This window comes from Panicum virgatum, chromosome 8K (genome assembly GCF_016808335.1).
Source record: "Panicum virgatum strain AP13 chromosome 8K, P.virgatum_v5, whole genome shotgun sequence".
Taxonomy (NCBI): Eukaryota; Viridiplantae; Streptophyta; class Magnoliopsida; order Poales; family Poaceae; genus Panicum; species Panicum virgatum.
Window position 1 is genome coordinate 34,755,425 of NC_053143.1, and position 19,731 is coordinate 34,775,155.

Below are 19,731 nucleotides of genomic sequence, written 5' to 3' on the forward strand. Positions count from 1 at the left end.
GGGACGGCATATATCCCAATTGCTATAGTTGTTGCTCATCCATTCAAGCTTGGAAAACCTCTTTTCACTGAGGAGGAGGAGATCAACCTAGGAACACAGATGTTCAATTTACATAGATGGTACATGCGCATGTCGAACGAAGAAATGGATATGTTTGGAGTTAAGTATCGCGACCACGATTTCTATCATGGGGAGGATGACTTCTGGGTCTACTTCGAACTTCTACATCACATATATCATCGACAAGCCCTAGATATCTCTATCATCACCATTTGGGTTCTGTAAGTATAAAAAAATTAGATTGTCATCAACATAAATAACTCTGTGCCCTTCATAATTTGTATTTTATCATTCAGTATGGAGCTTCAAAGACGCCGGAAAGAAGGATGGCATCATCAGGTGGGCTTCATGATGCCATTTTTAATCAACCAGAAAACTCTTAACGACAACTACAAGGAGACATGTCAAAACATGTACCATGCCCTGATGCGCCAACATTACAAATCTTATATAATGATACCCTACAACTATGGGTAAGTCTTGGTCGAGTAAAACCTCTTTTATATTCCTAAATAAATGCTAAGTCTAATATGGTTGTGTATATATCTGTAGTTATCATTGGGTTTTGCTCATAATTTGCATGGAGAGCGGCAATCTTACAGTGTTCGACTCCATGAGGCGACCACAGGCTGAAATCCAACACTTCATAGACCCATTGAACAGGTAAGTACAATGTGCACATATCGAATCCTTTTCAATTTTACATCAATTATTCAACATCCAAGTAAATTTTCTGCACAGGGTGTGGAAACAATTTGTAAAGAAGAACAAATGAGTCGGTGGAGGGAAGTCGCAATTGGATGTTAGAATGGATTTTCCGGTATGTTGGGTCGCGACCAATTCTCTAAGTAATATCAATTGTTCTGCATAGGTGTACACAAATATAGAATAACTAATTTATTTCTTTTACAGTGTGCGAGACAACAAAAAGGAACTAATTGGTGTGGTTACTATGTATGCGACTACATACATGGTCTAGTAGAATGCGGGAAAGAAACTTCGGAGGACGTGCGGGGTCATCCGGACAAGCAATTGGACGACAAGCAGCTCTTGGCTATTAGAGAAAAGCTTACCTCCTTGCTTCTAGATGTCATAAGTGACAAAGGTGACTTCCACTGTCACAGCTGAACTGATAATTGTATATGTGCACTGTTAATTCTTTCATGGATGTACTCTCGATTCATGTCATTATTGTATATGTGTACTGTTAATTTGTAGTGCAAAGATAGAATATATAGTTTGTCATGTACAGTTGGTGGATGTTTCTTATGTAAGCTTTGTGAGATATCAATTGAATTCTATTCTATGTGTTTGCTGGATCAACAAGAAGGCTGCCAAATCCTAGCTATGCTCTAGGATGCAGCCAGGAAACAAATTTCAGCTTCCAGGGGTCAGGTTCTAAGGTGACGGGCAACAACCAAACCCGTCCCTTCTGTATACTCACCAGGTGACAGCGCATTAAAGCACAACCAGTCACTTATCTAGAATCGTAGGTGATGGGCGTCATAAGCTAACCGTCACATGTGTTGGACAAAGGTGACAGTCGTAGACCCCATACGGGGGGCCTGGTCACCGAGAAAGGTGACGGTGCTAAACTGAAGCCTGTCACCATCTAAATACTGATAAGTGATGGGTTTTGTTACAGGCCCGTCACCTGGGGTAGACAAAGGTGACGATCGAAGACCTCACACGGGGGGCCTGGTCATCAAGAAAGGTGACCGTTGTATACTGATATCCATCACCTTTCTGTCGCATAGGTGATGCCCGTCACCCTTCTGTTCTAAACAGTGATGATGTAGGAGTGACGGGCACGATGCCCATCACCATAGGGAGATGGCGCTCGTCACTATAGGCCTTTTCCTACATAGTGTAAGATGATTCGAGGGGTTTTGGATGTTTCCTAAAGGTTCATCATCGAATCAAAAACATGACTCCAAAGGTTGAATTCTTTCTTCCTCCGATGTTCCTGGGTCGGGCGTGAGTTCTACGGCTGAATGTAAGGATGTAGAAGTTGAAGAACTGGATTCAGCTGCTGGAAGCTCCTCTTGGCACGACTCACACTCTTCTTGGATGGGTTCCTTGTTGTTGGTAGGGAATGAAGAGTTTTCTAAGAGAAAATCTAAGATCTCTCTTCCTTCCGTTGGAGTTTTCTGAGCAAACAAACTTCCGGCGGCGATGTCGAGTTTGAGGGCAGATTCCATGCCTAAACCTGAGCAGAATATGTTCAATGATACATCCTCGGGTAGAGATAGGTCTGGGTTGGTCGCCAAAAGGTGTAAGAATCTAGCCCAAGCTGCACCTATGGACTCCTCCTCTAATTGCTTGAAGTCGAGGATGTCTATCGGTAGGGATTTTATGCATTTATCGTGAGAGAATGAGTGACAAAAGTCAGCTCGAAGCACTTTCCAATTACCGCACATACTTTCTATCGTGCGGGTGTACCATTGCTCCGCCCTCTCTTTGAGAGAGAAGGGAAACAATTTTCACTGCACGGCCTCTTGTGTCATGCCTGGGATTTTCAAGATTGAACACAGTCCCTCAAACACTCAAATGATTGCTGGGATCTTCACTAATTGTTCCAGAAAAGAGTCGAGTTCGAACCATGGCTATGGAGGCTGGACGGGGTTCATCGTTTGCTGAAAGAAATGGATTCGATGAGGATGATGGCTTCCAGAACTCGCCCGGGGGGTTAGAGAGCCGTGAAAGGGATGGCTGTTCCATGGGTAGCTAGGGTTGAGGTAGAAATAAAGAAAATGAAAAAGATACGAGAACGACTGAGTCCGAAGATAATGTAGCTGCCATTCTCCGGCAACGGCACCAGAAAGCTTGTTGGTACTTTGTAACGTCACGAATAAAATCCGCAAGCGCATGGATACTGTTGTAGCTTTCAAAGGGGGCTTCATATTTGGTGATATAATATCATTTTACATACATGCCATCAGTACCAACATGCGCACACATACTGTGTACTAACTCAACCTTTTTCAGGTCATAAATACCTTTGTTCAGTTATGCAATGTGGAGAATGATTCGGCATCGTATATAACAACATTCTAAGCCGCCTTGTTATCAGACAAAAAGAAAGCTTCAAATGGGTGCAGAGTTCTCGACAAGATAATTGCCGAGAAATGTAAAGGAAGGCATTTGGTACATAATACTGATATCATGTTGTCCATGCAGTTTGGAATATAGCCATGCACTCAATAGCTTTCTATTATTTTTTTCCAGGCTTTTGTGCCGATGCATATCAACAATGACCACTGGGCTCTCCTAGTTGTTGGTACTTTTTAACGTCACGAATAAAATCCGTAAGCGCACGGATACCGCTGTAGCTTTCACCCAAGAGTATTCCAGGGTATCGTATCCACTGGGGAACGTGAGTACACTATCTACGGGTTCGGCTGTCCAAGGACACACACACTGGTGTGGGAAGGATAGGACAGAGAGGACTTCCTTTAGAATCTATGTTTAGAAAGAAGATATCACGTCGCCGTTATACTTCGAGCTACCGGTTTCGACTGGCTTATACAAGCCGATAGCTCTAGTGATAATGCTCTATCCAATATCCAAATATGGAGGATTACTAGGGCTCGAACAGGGCTGTCACCACCTGCCGGCTACCTCTACAAACCGTGGGACTATCACACAATTGAGTGGTATAGTCCAGCCTAGACACCACGTCTACACTATTCCCTACTAACTCTAGAGGCGTACAGGGTTATCCTTTTTTAGCCGGAGCCCAACTCTAGAGTCAAATGCTACCCTCTAAGCATACATTCATTTTATATAAGAAAGATATGATAACATGCAATCGAAACTCTAATTCTAAATAAGAAGGTCTCGAATACTTACAAACGAATAAGCATCCGTCGAGGTACAATCGGAGAAGGGCGCCGACAAGCCCGGCACATCCACCGACTCCTCACTCTCTTGTAGAGGTACAATTTGGAGAAGAGCGCCATTACCGGCGCCCCTCCTGAGTACCTCAACTCCAAAACTCCCTAAGACAACTCTCACCCAAGTGAGAACTCAAGAGAAGAGTGAATGGTGTGGTGTGTAAGTGTGTGTCCTATTCTCACCCCCTCCCTTTGTATTTATAGGAGGGAGCCACCCCGAAAATGCAGCCAATCCTCCTCAAACCGCCTTCTAGAGCCAATAAGGAAGTGACACGTGGAAGCTTGAGGCGGTGGGGCCCACTGGGCTGTGGGCCCACCAAGGTGGTCGGCCGACCAGGCCCAGTGGCCCACCGACCTCTCCTTTGGCTGGGTGATTGACATGTGGACCCCTCATGCAAGGAAGAGTGGGTGCCAAGTTTCCTCCTTATGCATGGCTGCCATGTGGGCCCTTTGATCATCATGCTTGCATCTGATTGGTCGAGAGGAGATCGCCTTGGATTGATGATGTGTCATGCGCATGGGCTGCTTCTCCTCCTCTTGTGTGGCTGCCGAATGGGCCTTTTTGGCCTTTGGGCTTGCTTGTACTTGGCCTAGGAATTTATGCCTTGGATAATATGCTTGTTACATGCAGCTTTGACCCAAATTCATCTGCACACATTCTCAGACTAGCATTTGTGGAATTCGTCAAATAATCGCCCTATGCTAACATTTATTCCTTCTGATGCTCGACTTTTGCACGATAGTTGATAGCCAAAATGGGTCGTTAGTGACTGTCAACTCCCGTGTCGCCCCGCATGACGACACAGGGCGGGTGGGTTGATGGTGTTCCCCGCGTTTTCCTTTTTGCCGTGTTTTTTGGGGTGTTTTTGGTGCGATTTTTGATTCGCAAGTTTGACTCCACCGTTTCATGAAATTGTTCTTGGATCTGTTAGATTTAGTCAATGCGGATCTCTGGCTCAAGTTTCATTCCAATCCATGAGGTATTGAGGGGATTTGAAGTTTTGAATCCTTTTATTCATCCTGTCTTTTTCTCTCTGTACATTGAGCGAGCTTTGTGTGGAGGAATTCTTGTTATGTCAACGCGCATGGCAACGCGCGCATGGGGCAGCTGCGGTGAAGCACACATGCAAGCGAGCAACATGGTGTGCGACGGCACGTGGCGTGGCGTGCGACCGCACGTAGAGCGGTGAGCTTACCAGCAACTGCCGACGACGGCGACCGCGATGTCTATTCATCGCGCGCTACTGTGTGCCAATGTGTCACAGAAGGGGGGAACAGTTGCTGCAAGTGGGCCCCCCACAACTGTTCTTCTTCCGACTCCAGCTCGCGGCAGTGATGGCCGCTGGGTTAGGGGTGAGGGTTGCTTGGATGGCATTGGCCACCAACAGGTTTAGAAGAGGGGGGAGGGGCAGGGGAGCTCGGCAGCCAGCGGCTGATTGCTTGGCAACGGCAGACGATGGTGGGAACAATGCTGGCTGAGGACGGTAGAGAGATATGCGGCGGTCCAAGCACCGGGGATTTGATGGGGCGATTTAACTAAAGAAGCTCACAAGTGTCCTAAAACAAATTCCCTTAAGAAATCGGGCTCAAAACTCGGGAAAAGCCCTAAACAAAAAATCACCCAAAAATCAACTGAAAATGGAGAAAAAGAAACACACTTCGGATAACAGGATGAACACGAGATTGATCTTTGAATGAGGTATGGTTACAAGCCATTCCTAGCCTAATCAAAGTGGGCATGTTTCGGAGAGCACCGCTCCACGAATTTCAGTTCCACTCCAACAAATTTAGCTCCACTCGAAGAACTCCACGAAAGATTCTGCCAAACATGTCTAGCTCCAGGACTTACAGATAAAAAAAACATGGAGCTAGGGATCAGATCCAAGTTTACGTTGGAGTACCTCAAGCGGTGCACCAGAAACACTAGTTTCACACCTCCTCATGGAGTTGTGGTTATTTACCACCATTGACACTTGTTACACAACACTCCTTCGTTTCTATTTTTTCTAGCCCCCACCCAAACTTTCTCTTCTTCCTCGCGTCTCCTCTGCCACCCACCCCTTCTACGTGTCGCCCACGCCACCGCGCCGCCCCTGCCATTGCGGGTTTGCACCGGCCAGACCCCTCTGGATTGCCCTGCCTGGCGCTGCGGTACCGCGGCCCCTAAAATGGCACTGGTAAAAGGGGATTTGAACTGTTGGTGATGAGACTGTGGCCACAAATTCCTTGATGTCCTCGTAGAAGGTCTGGTTGAGCGAGGAGTGTTGACGCTCACTAACGATCATTTCCAGGCGTCAACTTGATCAGAAAATCATGAGAGTTTGCATTTCTTACACACATCTTTATTCAATAAAGTCCCTAAACCACACTTTACCTTCTAGAAAATGTAAGTTGTGTTTCTGAGCTAATATGCAGGTTACAAGCACACTTTGGCCCGACATAAAATCACAGAAATTATCAAAACACCGATTCAGGCTTAGATGGACCAAAAGTGATGCAAGAACCCAGTTCAGACAAGCCAAAACCAACATGGACTAGACAACGAGGCCCAAGACAGCCTGCTCAAAGAAGATGGGGGTGGTTGGCGCCACTGGCAGGCCGACCGACCTACCAGGTCGGCCGACCTGGCCCGTGGGCCCCACCGCCTTAGCCAAGCCACGTGTCGTCTCCTGGTTGGTCCCTTAGGTCGGTTTGGAGAGTCTCACCCCGTGGCTCCCTGCTATAAATACAAGGGGGGGTAGAGATTATGACACACACACACACCCCACTTCCTCTCCTCTCTTGCACTTCTTGCATAGTCTTTAGGCTTAGTGGAGTTTAGGAGAAGTCTAGGAGTCTTCAAGTTGCCAGATCTGCTCGAGAGTCTGGCATGGGTTCATCTCCAGCTCTCTCTTATAATATTCGGTTGTTTGTAATAGAATTAGACTATGGTTACCGATATCTGCTCGAAGTATGTTCTGAGTTATTGGATATATGCTTCTTGATATGGTTGCGTTATTATTCAATGCTTGCATTGCATGATCACCCTGTGCTTGAGATGGTTATTGTATCATTCTTAGAACTCTATCAACTGCTCCAGTATTCATATGTTTGCTCTTGTGTGATGTCTGTCCATCCGGAGGGTGGGGGCTCCGCGCGGGACACTAGAGTATCCCTTACTAGTGTAGGCATGGTGTCTAGATTAGCTAAGAGTTGCTGGATGTCAACTATACCCACAATTTGTAGAGGTAGCCAGCAGTGGTGATAGCTCTGTTCGAGCCCGAGTAATCCTCCATGTTCGGTATGGGGGGTAGGAGGTACATAAAGCCGCCGGGGTGTATGGGCTCCTCCTGTTGCTTCGATAGCGGTCTCCCTATTGTGTAGTTTAATCTCTGATGATCTGACCAATGACATAGTATAGATATAGCTATCCTGGCACAGTTGACTCGAGCTCTAACTTCTGCCTTGCTCCTGGCCTAGGGCATCTTTTATCTTTTCCTTTTGTTTATCCAAGAGGGTAGTTTTTGTGTGTGTCACACTATTACCAACCATGTTATATATCTTACCCCTGTTTATGCATGAGAGTATCCAATCTAGATAAAGTTCATTAACTAGTCTATATCTCTTCACTCACCGCCTTCCCTGCGGAAATATAATTGACACCCCGGTATACTCCTGGGTAAAATGCTACATCGGTATTCCGTGCGCTTGCGAATTTATTCGTGGTTCATGAAATACCTGCCACCCCAATTGGCATCTGTGGGTGTCATCGCTGTTTCCCGGTGGTGATGTTGGTACGTGCCAACAAGCATTTTTGGCGCCGTTGCCGGGGAAGGCACAGATTGAAATATATAGACAAAGTTATGAACAAAATCAAAATTGGTATTCGCTTGCTAAACAGGCTAACTTGGCTTTGTTTTCTTGTCTTTGTTGATATGAAAACATGGTAGTGTATGACCGGTTTTGACTTGCCGCAAAACTTTCATTCTGATCCAGAGTCACTTTTGAGGAGGACGCGAGCTCGTCTCGTATCACCTCGGAGATCACTCTCGACAGCTGAACCAGTCATCACATCGTCGTCAGCTCCTCGAGCTATGGCCCAGAAGACACTCCGTGATTAATCTGCTCCGTCTGCTAACCAGGTCCCTACCGGGCCCGAGGCTAACACCGGAGGGGAAAATTTCGAGATCAAGATGGGTCTTATTACGATGGTGCAGGCCAGCCCTTTCTATGGCAAGACCAATGAGGATGCCAACGCTTATCTCCAGCAGTTCCTGGAGCTTTGCAGTACTTTTGTTATCAAGGGTGTATCGCAAAATGCAATCCGGCTCCGTCTATTTCCGTTCTCTCTCTTGGGGAGAGCAAAGCAATGGTTTATGCTAACAAGGCTACTGTGGATACTTGGGACAAATGTGCCAAGGCGTTCCTCTCGAAGTTCTTCCCGATGGGCAAAACCAATGTTCTTCGTGGACAGATTTCGAACTTCCAGCAGGCATCAAAAGAGACAATTCCTGAAGCTTGGGAGAGACTTCAGGAGTATATTCTAGCGTGTCCGCACCATGTAATGGACAATTGGCTTATTCTACAGAACTTCTACAACGGGTTGACACAGTCATCCCGTGATCATGTGGATGCCGCTGCAAGTGGAGCTTTCTTCTCGCTGACTTGAAAGAGCTACATCATTGATCGAGAAGATGGTTTCCAAACAAGGTTGGAGCAATGATCGCCCCCAACCGCGCCAGCGAGGCATGCACTCCGTCAAGGAGGCCGACATGCTCGCTATGAAGATTGATCTCCTCCTCAAGAAATTTGACGATTATTCCCAAAATAAGGCTCAAATAGAAACACTTCAAGCTTTGGAAACTCGCATGACATGCGAGGTCTACGGGAATGTTGGACATTCGGGTGACAATTGCCCAGAAACCCAAAAGGAAGCTTTATTCCTCAATGGCAATAATGAGTTTCGCCCACAAGGAGGTCAGGAGTGGAATCAACCATGTCCATACTATCAAGGAGGTAATGGATATTCAAATTCTTTCAATCCTAACCAGCCTACCTTGAGAGATCTTGTCTACGGCCAAGCGAAGATCAATGAGTCCCTTCAGAAGAAGTTGGCCGCTACAGACAAATCTATGGAGGCCATCCATGCTAAGATGGACGGATTCTCCACCGCTATGAAGAACCAGCTGAGTTTCAACAAGGCGCTAGAAACTCAATTGGCTTAGCTAGCTACTGCTGCACCTGCTGCTGAACTGGGGAAGTTTCTGGGGCCACCCGAATCAACTCTAGAAAGCGTTAATGTCATCAATGCTATGTGGAAAGAGCCACTTAGCAGGACACCCCTCAGCTATGCAGAGAAGCTCACATGCCCAAAAAGAGGTGCGTGGGGGCGAGTTAGCAGCCACAATAAGAGAAGATCCTAGAACCCTAGTGATCAGCTGCTCAATCTTCGATTGTGAATTTGATCACGCCCTTTGTGACCTTAGAGCCAGCGTCAACATCATGCCCAAGGTAACATTCGAGAAGATAAGCTATCCATCAATTTCTCCTACCACTATGTGTGTTCAGCTAGTGGATTCTATGATAAGATATCCAAAAGGAGTTGTGGAAAGGTTAATGGTAAAAGTCAAGAATACCTACATATTGGTGGACTTCATAATCCTCGATATGGAAGAAGATCTTGGGATTCCGCTCATACTTGGGCGACCATTCCTCAAGGATACAAATGCCAGAATTGATGTAGGGACAGGAAGAATCAACCTCCGCATCATGGGAAAGACCATGAAATTCAAGTTTTAAAATAAGAGGGAGGTATTCCTAATTCATGAGGATAGTGAGAAATAAGGGTTATGGGCAGAACCCGGTTGGGATGATCAAGATTATCACTCCCCTTCCAAGCTAGCTTGGGAGGATTGGGATATTCATACTCCACCAACCGAGCCAGTGGAAGACGATCAGAAGATCCCTGATTTCATCACTAATACAGTATGGGAAGATCTGGAGATCGTCTATCCCACATCCGAGGATCCTATTCCTGCGCCGTCTATACCATCAAAGAAGTCCAAGAAGAAATGGTGTAGGAAGAACAAGACGTCATCGACCGCTACTACTTCTCTAGGTACGGACGAAACAACCTCAACCTGATTAGGTATGAAGAAAGGTCCTGCTTTTCGGACCCTAAACCAAGATCTAGCTTGGGGGAGGTTCCCTCCCCTAAGTCAACTGTATCCCTTTACTTGCTTTGAATAAAATTTGATAAAAACTTCCAAAAAATAAAATAAATATTTACTACTTTATTTCCCTTTTCCATCATGCGCGGTAAGAATATTTTAACTCCTTATGATAAGTTGAAAGGATGAGTTTTGCTTTGTTCTACCATGTCTGTTGTCTCTAGTTTGAAAATGAGAGTTCTCTTGAGTTTAAATCTGTCGGTTATATAAATACCTTGCCAATGAACCTGAAAGTTCTGTGGGTTGCGTATGCTTGATCCAAGTCTAAGTTGTTGTGAGTATAGATAAGATAAATAGGGTTGTGCAAGTTTGTAATAGTGATGCTTGAAGTCTGGAGTTGTTTTCAAAAAAATTCTAAAAAGGCAAGTTCCCCAGTGATGTGCAATGTCCTACCAGAGCCATATGACATATTTCATGAAACACTTTACACATATGCTGCTTGATGTTCTGTTGAGTTTTGTCAAATTGTGTGACCCTAGTGAGATGCTTTTCATTCTTTCTCGATCATAAGCACGTACACGACCCATCCACTTGCTACATTCCTACACCGGGAATTATCACCACCATCCATCCATTCCACATTAATAAATGCTCCATGTCTTGGTGATCTCTCTCATAGAACATCCCTGAAATAAAATAAAGTCAGATTATGGTTGCCCCGAAAAGAGAAAAGATGGCATGCCAAAGAAGCATGACCCAAAAAAAGAAGAGATAGAGAGAGAAAAAGGGGGTAGCCATGTCTCAAAAAAAAGGATGATTCAAGAGAGAAAGCCATTACCTTAAGGAGTAAGCCACATCCATCCATCCACTCATACACCTGCACCTTTTGATCGAGATGGCATGACTTGTTTCTCCATGGATCATCTCATTGACTTTACAATATATGGAATGCAAGTATGCCCTGTTCTTATCCTACCTTGAGCTCCACAAAGGCTTTGTAGTAGTAGGAAAGAGCGGAGGCATATACTGCCATGGTAAGGAAATACAAGTTGAGTGTCTCGAGAGAGTTATCCTGGGAACTTTGCCATGTTTTCAAAAATCTTTCAAAAAAAACTCCAGATAGATTGCGGATCTATGAGCAAGTAAGTACTACTCTATGCACTGTTTTAACTCTCAATAGCCCAAGACAAGGAGACAGCTAAAAAGCCCCATGAAGGAGTAAGGTAATTGTGCAAAGGTATGATAGCCAACTTATTTAAGATGATAGATGAATCTCTTTGCTTCAGACTATGACATGACAGGTAAGGTACGGGTCAAAGTGATTTTTTTATCAACTTTGCTCGGGACGAGCAAAGGACAGCTTGGGGGATCTTATTGACGCTCACTAACGATCATTTCCAGGCGTCAACTTGATCAGAAAATCATGAGAGTTTGCATTTCTTACACGCATCTTTATCCAATAAAGTCCCTAAACCACACTTTACCTTCTAGAAAATGCAAGTTGTGTTTTTGAGCTAATATGCAGGTTACAAGCACACTTTGGCCCGACATAAAATCATAGAAATTATCAGAGCACCTATTTAGGCTCAGATGGACCAAAAGTGATGCAAGAACCCAGTTCAGACAAGCAAAGACAAGCCAAAACCAATGTGGACCAGACAAGGAGGCCCAGGACAGCATGCTCGAAGAAGATGGGGGCAGTCGGCCGACCTGGCCTGTTGGCCCCACCACCTTAGCCAAGCCACGTGTCGTCTCCTGGTTGGTCCCTTAGGTCGGTTTGGAGAGTCTTACCTAGTGGCTCCCAGCGATAAATACAAGTGGGGGGTAGAGATTATGACACACACACACATACCACACTTCCTATCCTCTCTTGCACTTCTTGTATAGTCTTAAGGCTTAGTGGAGTTTAGAAGAAGTCTAGGAGTCTTCGAGTCGCCGGATCTGCTCGAGAGTCTGATATGGGTTCATCTCTAGCTCTCTCTCTTGTAATATTCGGTTGTTTGTAATAGAATTAGACTATGGTTACTGATATCTGCTCGAAGTATGTTCTGAGTTATCGGATATATGCTTCTTGATATGGTTGCGTTATTATTCAATGTTGTGCTTGAGATGGTTATTGTATCGTTCTTAGAACTCTATCAACTACTCCAGTATTCGTATGTTTGCTCTAGTGTGATGTCTGAATATCCGGAGGGTGGGGGCTCCGCGCGGGACACTAGAGTATCCCTTACTGGTGTAGACACGGTGTCTAGATTAGCTAAGAGTTGCTGGATGTCAACTATCCCCACGGTTTGTAGAGGTAGCCGGCAGGTGGTGCCGATGTGGAGCCAGGTGCAGCGGCACTAGAGTAGAGAGATTAAGAGGGCTGAAATGGGATTGACATGTGGGCCGAATCACAAAGACTGAAATAGACTATTCACAAGTCATCATTTTTTTGGAGTTGCAGCACTGCAATCAGTTGAACATGCTCCATATTTTTGTGGAGTTGGTGGAGTGGAGCTGTTTTTTTGGAGTTGGAGTGCTCCCAAATAGGCCTTGGTAGAAAGATCAGATCAAAGATCCACCCATGTCACCCTTTCTCTAACCATAGCAAATCACTCTCACAAACAAAATCAGATGATCTCACCAAAAGATATGCTACTCAAACCAATATATAGATGCCTAGCAAATGGCAAAAACACCCTTCCATTAAGCATACAACCCAAATACCCACAGGGGCATGCCGCCTTCACAACTTTGCTTCATCTCGACGCAACCTTCGCAATGATTCGATGAGCGCTCCATCGCCGCCATCCAAACGCAACGGACGTGCCCCCGGTTTTGAGGCCTAAACCGGCAAACCTACTGATGCCAGGTATTGAGGCCCAAGCCGGTACACCTGCCACCTCCGATGTCGACACATGTTCGGCCTCTGCCAAGCTTTGATGCTTCATGTGTTTCACTATCCCACAGGCAGTCTACTTGGATTTGCCATCGCCTTCCTCCTTGACTTGACCAATGCTATCTTCGTCGCCATCTTGCCCTCCATGTGCTCTTGCTCTGATCATGCATGATGTGGATCGCCCATGACTCCACCCGGACTTCTCAAGTCACTTGGCGGCAAGCCTCCACATGTCCTTCACCACCACAAGATGCATCGGCACCAAACCTTTTGCTTGCCCGTCATCACCGCATGGTCCATCTCACCCAAGCTAGAGCTCACCCTACACCACGTGTCGTCGGCCAACACATCGGACATCGCATCCGACACCTGCACATCACAAGCCAAAAGATACATCAAATTCACTCAATGTTATCAATTACTCATCATCCAAGGGTGACCACCATTGGTCCTCACATAGCTCAATTTTTGGTCTAGATTTTTCATTTTCCACAATGTCTGTTTTCTAGAATTGCTACCACAAATACTCTCTGGGTATAAAAAACTATGCCACTCTACTTTTTTTTTCTTAACCAAAAGATTTTATTTTTTCCCGTTTGTGTAAAAGGTATTTAGAGAAGGGAACATTTCGTTCACAAAGAATAGGCCTATTGCTCAAAAACCACAACACGTTTGCTGCGTGCGTTCCTCTCTGGATTATAGATAAGCAGACGATTTCTGTACAGCTCAGGTGCAACAAATGGGTGCCCAATATATGAATTGAAACTTGGCAGTAGTAACCTTCCCTGTCAAAAATACAGTCTAACGTACCTAGCCTCAGTCTATAAATTGGAGACAAAACAACGAACTGCGCACCAATAGCATAGAATAGTGACCAGTTTGTGAACACGAATACCGCGAGGTACACTAAGAGTTTCAAAGAGAAAACCGAAATGGCAGCCACACTGAAGATCTTCGCCTTCTTGTTTCTGTCCTGCCTTAGCATTGGAGGTTAGCCTTCCAAGCAACCTGCAGGCACTATATTTATCTAATAATCTGCAACAAAAGCTAAAAATCTTGGCAAATATGAAGTCCTCTTCCTGACCCATTCGCACTGTACTCTTTCATCTGTGCGTGCAGGAAATGCTTATGAGCCATGCAAGCTCTCGGACGTAGTCGTCGCGCAGACTGTCAAGGCCCGCCACGAAGGCGGGTGCCTAGAGATCGCTGTGACGGTGGAGAACAGGTGCATCTGCACGCAGAGCAACGTGAAGCTGGCGTGCAAAGGGTTCAGCTCCTCCGTGCACGTCTACCCTGCTGGAATCCTCCAAACCGACGGCAACGGGCTATTCAGCCTCGGTGGTGGAAACTCCATCGGCAACGCTGTCAAGTTCTCCTACTGGTCGACCGCACAGATCAGCTTCGCGCCTGTGTCGTCCACCATCGGCTGCTCGGCTGCTTAGAGTGTATGATGGGTTGATGCCTCTTTATGGACATCAGAAACCAGATTATGTGGCTAAATTGTAATGCTAGCAAATAAACAGTTATTGAATAATGCTTCTTATTTTTTATGAATTTTTTATGGTGAATGTAAACTTTTATCTCAAAGATATCAAAGAGACGCGTCTGTTGCAGTCTTGCAGATCGGCATAGGTCTGGCAGGTTTCGGTTGGGCATTGATTCGTGAGAAATTTGCTTTGTATGCGAAGAAATGGTAGGGTTGGTGAGATTCATCTGGAAAATAGAAGATTCATCCTAATGTTACAACCACCTTATTGATTAGTTGTGGAGTGTCAAGCTGGTTCTGCGCGATGGTTGCAAGGATAAAGTGTGTTTGATTTTCGTCTCTGCCAGGATACATGACCAGGTCGGAATGGTTACTCTTGAAGGAGGTGATTGGTATTTCTAACCACTTGAGCTTGGTGTGATGCCGGCTTGGGTTGGACAGCATTGACTACCCGCTCAATGTCCCTGTATTATCTCTAGGACTATTAGTACGTTGTTGATCCACCATATATATCACAATAATGTTTCTATCAACAACCTGATACTGCTTCACCATTGCTCTCTGCCTTCAAATTGAGGCTTCTTAGCTTCATTGAACTTGTTCTTGTTGGACTAGATCGCCTTTGCTAAAACCTTCTGTGTCACATGGAATTCCTTGACAACATGCTACTCCAAGCTATTGACTATGAATGGGACACCACGGGCCACGTTCCCACCTACTCCACCGTTGTCTCGCCATGGACCTTATCTATCTGTGGTGGTCACCTCTGACTTAGTATTTTTCATGTGTCTATTTTTTTCATTTTTTTGCTTTTCCCTCGTCAGTTTTTGATTTATCCTGCTTCCAGCTAGAAGCCCTACTACAGAAGATGCTTTCACCTGAAATCAGTGGTGGAAGGGATCTCCACCGCCGGTTGGTGTCTGTTGACACCATTTTTTGACACGTGTCAAGATGCAGGAGAGAAAGGTCGCCGATGTTAGAAGAAGCCAAAAGAGCACAGTTTGAAGATCAGCCGATTGGCCAAGGGAATATTCTAGTTTGGAAGGTGCTGATGCATGTGATTTGGAAGCTAGCCGATGGGACCGTTGCCGATGAATTTAAAGGAATATTCTGGATTCGGTTGGATTTTGATGATTCAGTTATGATTCGACTTAGTTTATTTAGGAAATCTTTTACTTTTTGTCAAGATATTTGTTTGCCGTAATCGGCTAGAACTTGTTAGCTTAGGCTATAAATATTAGTTGTACGCGACCTTAAGAGATTGAAACACATCCAATAAACAAAGCTTTATAATTCCCTTGCAATTTACTTTCTAGTCGGGGACTTTGCTATTTTCTTTTTTGCGAGTTCTTTCAAGCTAATCAAGAACGTCTCACATTCTAGCAACTTAATTCGCTGGTAAGTATTCATTTTACCGAGTAAATCTGAGCTTTAGCTTCCGGTCGCATCGTTGTTGCTTCCTTCAGATTTATTCAAAAGTTCTCGAATTTATCTAGGCTTTGATTTCTGGCGTATCGCTGTTTTCTCATTTAGATTTATTCACAACTTGCTGATATTTGCTAGATTTATAGGTTTTTTCTTGTAATTTTAGCCTTTATCAGATTTATCCGCTTTGAAACACGTGCAATCGGCTGTGATCTTTGTAATATTGTTACAATATTATAAAAACCGATTTAAATCTGTTTCAAGCATTGTCAAGTAGCTTTATTTATGTTATACTTTTGTAGCTTTTATATTGTTAAACGTGTAATCAGCTATTTGAGCCGATTTGTCGTTTTCTGTATCGGCTATACCTGCTGATACGCCCACCCACATTGTACTCACATTAATTATATCTTGTCATTTTCTGCATCTGTAGGGTTTGCCGATACGTTGTGTGAGAGATATTCGGAAAATTAGCCGATACGCTCTTAGATCTAACATTTTTTGACTCCTTGTCAATTTACAGGTCAAATTGACTGGCACGCTTGGTTTGAATTCTAAAACTTGACGATCGGTGCTTTCAGATTCTAGTGTGTTGAGTTTTTGCGTCAACAGTGTCTAAAACCGGCAGTGAAAGTATCACCACTAGATTTTAACACCTTCCGATTGTACTGCCCTCCACATACCTGAAAATATATTGCAATCAAATTCAATTCCATAGACCTAATGGTATTGCCTCCCACCCCCCTTTCTCTCTGCCCTTAGCCAGTACATCCCTCCAGGTCCTCCTCAAGCAGTCGCCCTCCCACTTCTCTGTGTTCCTCAAGTCTCATCTTCCAGTCTTCCCCCTCCCTCCACCTCTCTCCCTTCGTGCCCCCCTCACGGTGGTTAGGAGTGGTGATGGGGTGTGGAGCAGGCGGGTAAGGAGCGGCATGGTGGCGTGACTAAGGTGGTGCAAGACACGGTTGCGGGAGCTTCGGCGGTGTGAGCGGCACGAGGTGCGGTGGGGCTCTTGTAGCCTGGGCACGTGTGGCACAAGGAGGCGGTGGGCGGGACGAGAAGTGGTGGTTTCGCTAGCTCGATTGCAGCGATGGCTAGATTGGTAGGGCTCCAACAAGGGGCACTGACAATGCAGCAGCATGCGGGGCCGCAGCAACAGGTGGTGGGCGAGAAAAGAAGCCGCATCGGTGGCTCGGCTGCAGTGACAGGCGGATCCAGCGATGCGGTGGCGTGCCGGGCAGCAGCAATGAAGCTGTGTTTTTTTATTTTTACCTCATCGGTTTTTGGGTTATCCTAGTTCGAGCTAGATGCCCTACTTTAGAAGATACTTTCACCGGGTCCTATTACCGCCGATTTCAGGTGAACTGGCGGTGATGTACTTTTACCGCCAGTTTTAGCAGCTACTTAACTGGCGGTGAAAAGGACCTCCACTACCAGTTGGTGTCTAAAATCGGCGGTGAATGTTTCACCGCCCAGCACTACTACTCTTCACGACCTGAAAATAAATTGCAATCGAATTCAATTCCATGCATAAACCTGATGGGACTGCCTCCCACCCTCTCTCTATCTGTCCTTCGGCAGTACATCTCCCCTAGTCCCCCTCAACATCAAGGAGTCCCCCTCGCACCACTCTCTCTTCCCCAAGTCTCTACTTCCTGTCTTCCCCCTCGTCCACCTCTCTCTTTCAGCCAGCTGGCAGATCCGCACCCTAGCCCTCCCCCCTTCACGCGCACCTCACACGCGACCGAGGTTAGGAGCGGTGACGGGGAGAGGAGTGGAGTGGTAAGAAGCAGCGTGGTGGTGAGACCAATGTGGTGCGGGACGCAGCTGCCGGGGAGCGGAATGAGAAGCGGCGATTGGCTGCAGCGACGGGCAAATCGGCAAGGCTGCAGCAAGGGGCGCCGGCGATTGGGCAGCGTGCAACGATAAGCGCTGGGCGGGACATGAAGTGGCTTCATCGGCAGCTCGGCTGCAGTGATAGGCGAATCTGGGGGCTGTAGCAAGGGGGTGTCAGCGATGAGGCGGCGCGGGGGACAGCAGCGATGGTGCCGCAGCATTTTTTTCTTTTTTTTTTCTGATGGATATCACCACCGGTCTAAATACAACAGAAGGTCAAACCAGTGGTGATGTTGGATTTAGTGCCGACAGTGATAGTTCAGTGTGGAGTAGTGTAGGATATGACTCAATAACCTTGGCCTCCATGCCTCCACAGGCATCCTCCAATCGGGTGTACCTCTTGGCAATGCAGAACATGTACAAAGTGGTTTTGGGTTGGTAATTGACAGCTCTTATATCAAGAATCTATATTTTTTATTGGTTTTTTGAAAGCAACTGTAGTTGCGGTAAATTTGGGTGCTCATGATTTCAATCAAGTGCGGAGCCAGGGGCGAAGCCCAGTGGAAGGTAGTGGGTGCAGAGGCACCCAAAAAAAAAAGGTGGTTACGCCTAAATTTTGGCCTTATAAGCACCCTCAGCCTAAAATTCTGCACCCCCATAGATTTGGCAGCACAGCAATAGTGTTGTCCCCTCCTCCACTTTACTCTAGTTACGCCACTAGGCGGAGAAGCAACATGGCAAGTGACGGAGATTGATCTAAGTACCTCCCAACCGAGTAGGGTCCCTGAGTCCAAGTCCCTACCCTGCTTAGACTACTCGGCAGCACTCGGCTGGATGACAGAAGGGTCCTCAACAAATTAGAATGGAGGCTTGACATAGACTCCCAGATATCTAGAAATCTTAATCGACCTGCTTCCTTATAAATATCCCAATTAGATCTTCTCTTCCATGTAACCCACGGCTCCTAGGCTATATAAAGGGGACGTGGGGGATCCATAGGAGACATCTCAAGCCTATCCATGCACTACGCACCATCTTACTATTACTAATTGGGCAACGTATCTAGTGCAAACCTAGGACCTCGTGCAAACCCGTGCAAACCTACTAAACAAAATTTCAAAAAATTCTGAAAAAAATCATGAATGTGCTTCTCAGCTTATCTCATCTATATATAAAATTTCATGGTCAAATTCGTCTAACTCTAGAAGTTACAAAAAAGACAAATTTTCTGACAACAATAATGGTTCAAATGCATCTCAAATTTGTCTTTTTTGTAACTTCTAGAGTAAGACGAATTTGATCATGAAATTTTATATATAGATGATGTAATCTGAGAAGCACATTCATGATTGTTTTCAGAATTTTTTGAAACTTTATTTAGTAGGTTTGCACGGGTTTGCACGAAGTCTTTGGTTTGCACTAGATATGTTCCCTACTAATTGGAGGTTTCTTTTAAAGTCTTTACATGAAACCATTCTAAGTGGACGCCCTAGAAAATGAGAAAAAAAAATCTCTAAAAAAAGCAAAACTTCTAGCCATTGATCTATATAATGTAATCGTAATAGCCTTCGGATCTACTGTGTTTCATGAAAATTGCCCCCCTATACCATTATGAAGATTATTATAAAATAACCCATCCGTACCAGCATTAATGGAAAAGAGATAGAATATCAGGCATGGCCCGTCCATCACATAAGATGCATGCACCTGATTTGAACGGCCGAGCTCCCCGATTAACAGACGCATTGTATCAAATGATTTTGTTTAGATCTCATCCTTATTTAAATCAAAGAGAATCTCTATCTCCAAAGCTCGGTAGTGAATCTAACTAACCAAACATAAAGGGAGAGTTAGCATCCTTCTAAAAAGGCCAAATCGCTGTTTTTCTACTACTCGCAAAATCAGGTAATGTATTCACGTACAAGCGCACCACTAACTGTCCGCCGGCAGGAAGATAAGCCGGCCGTTCTACTGATGCAATGGAACAAGCTGTGATGGTGA

At 45.4% G+C, this 19,731-nt stretch overlaps 1 protein-coding gene across 1 annotated transcript; it reads left to right on the forward strand.

Annotated features, from left to right (window-relative positions):
• The first annotated feature begins 13,918 nt into the window (after nt 1–13,918).
• On the forward strand, nt 13,919–14,428 carry LOC120645659. The gene is made up of 2 exons (XM_039922426.1): nt 13,919–13,976; nt 14,106–14,428. Exons 1-2 carry the CDS (start codon nt 13,919–13,921, stop codon nt 14,426–14,428), a joined length of 381 nt encoding a protein of 126 aa, XP_039778360.1.
• The last annotated feature ends 5,303 nt before the right edge of the window (nt 14,429–19,731 follow it).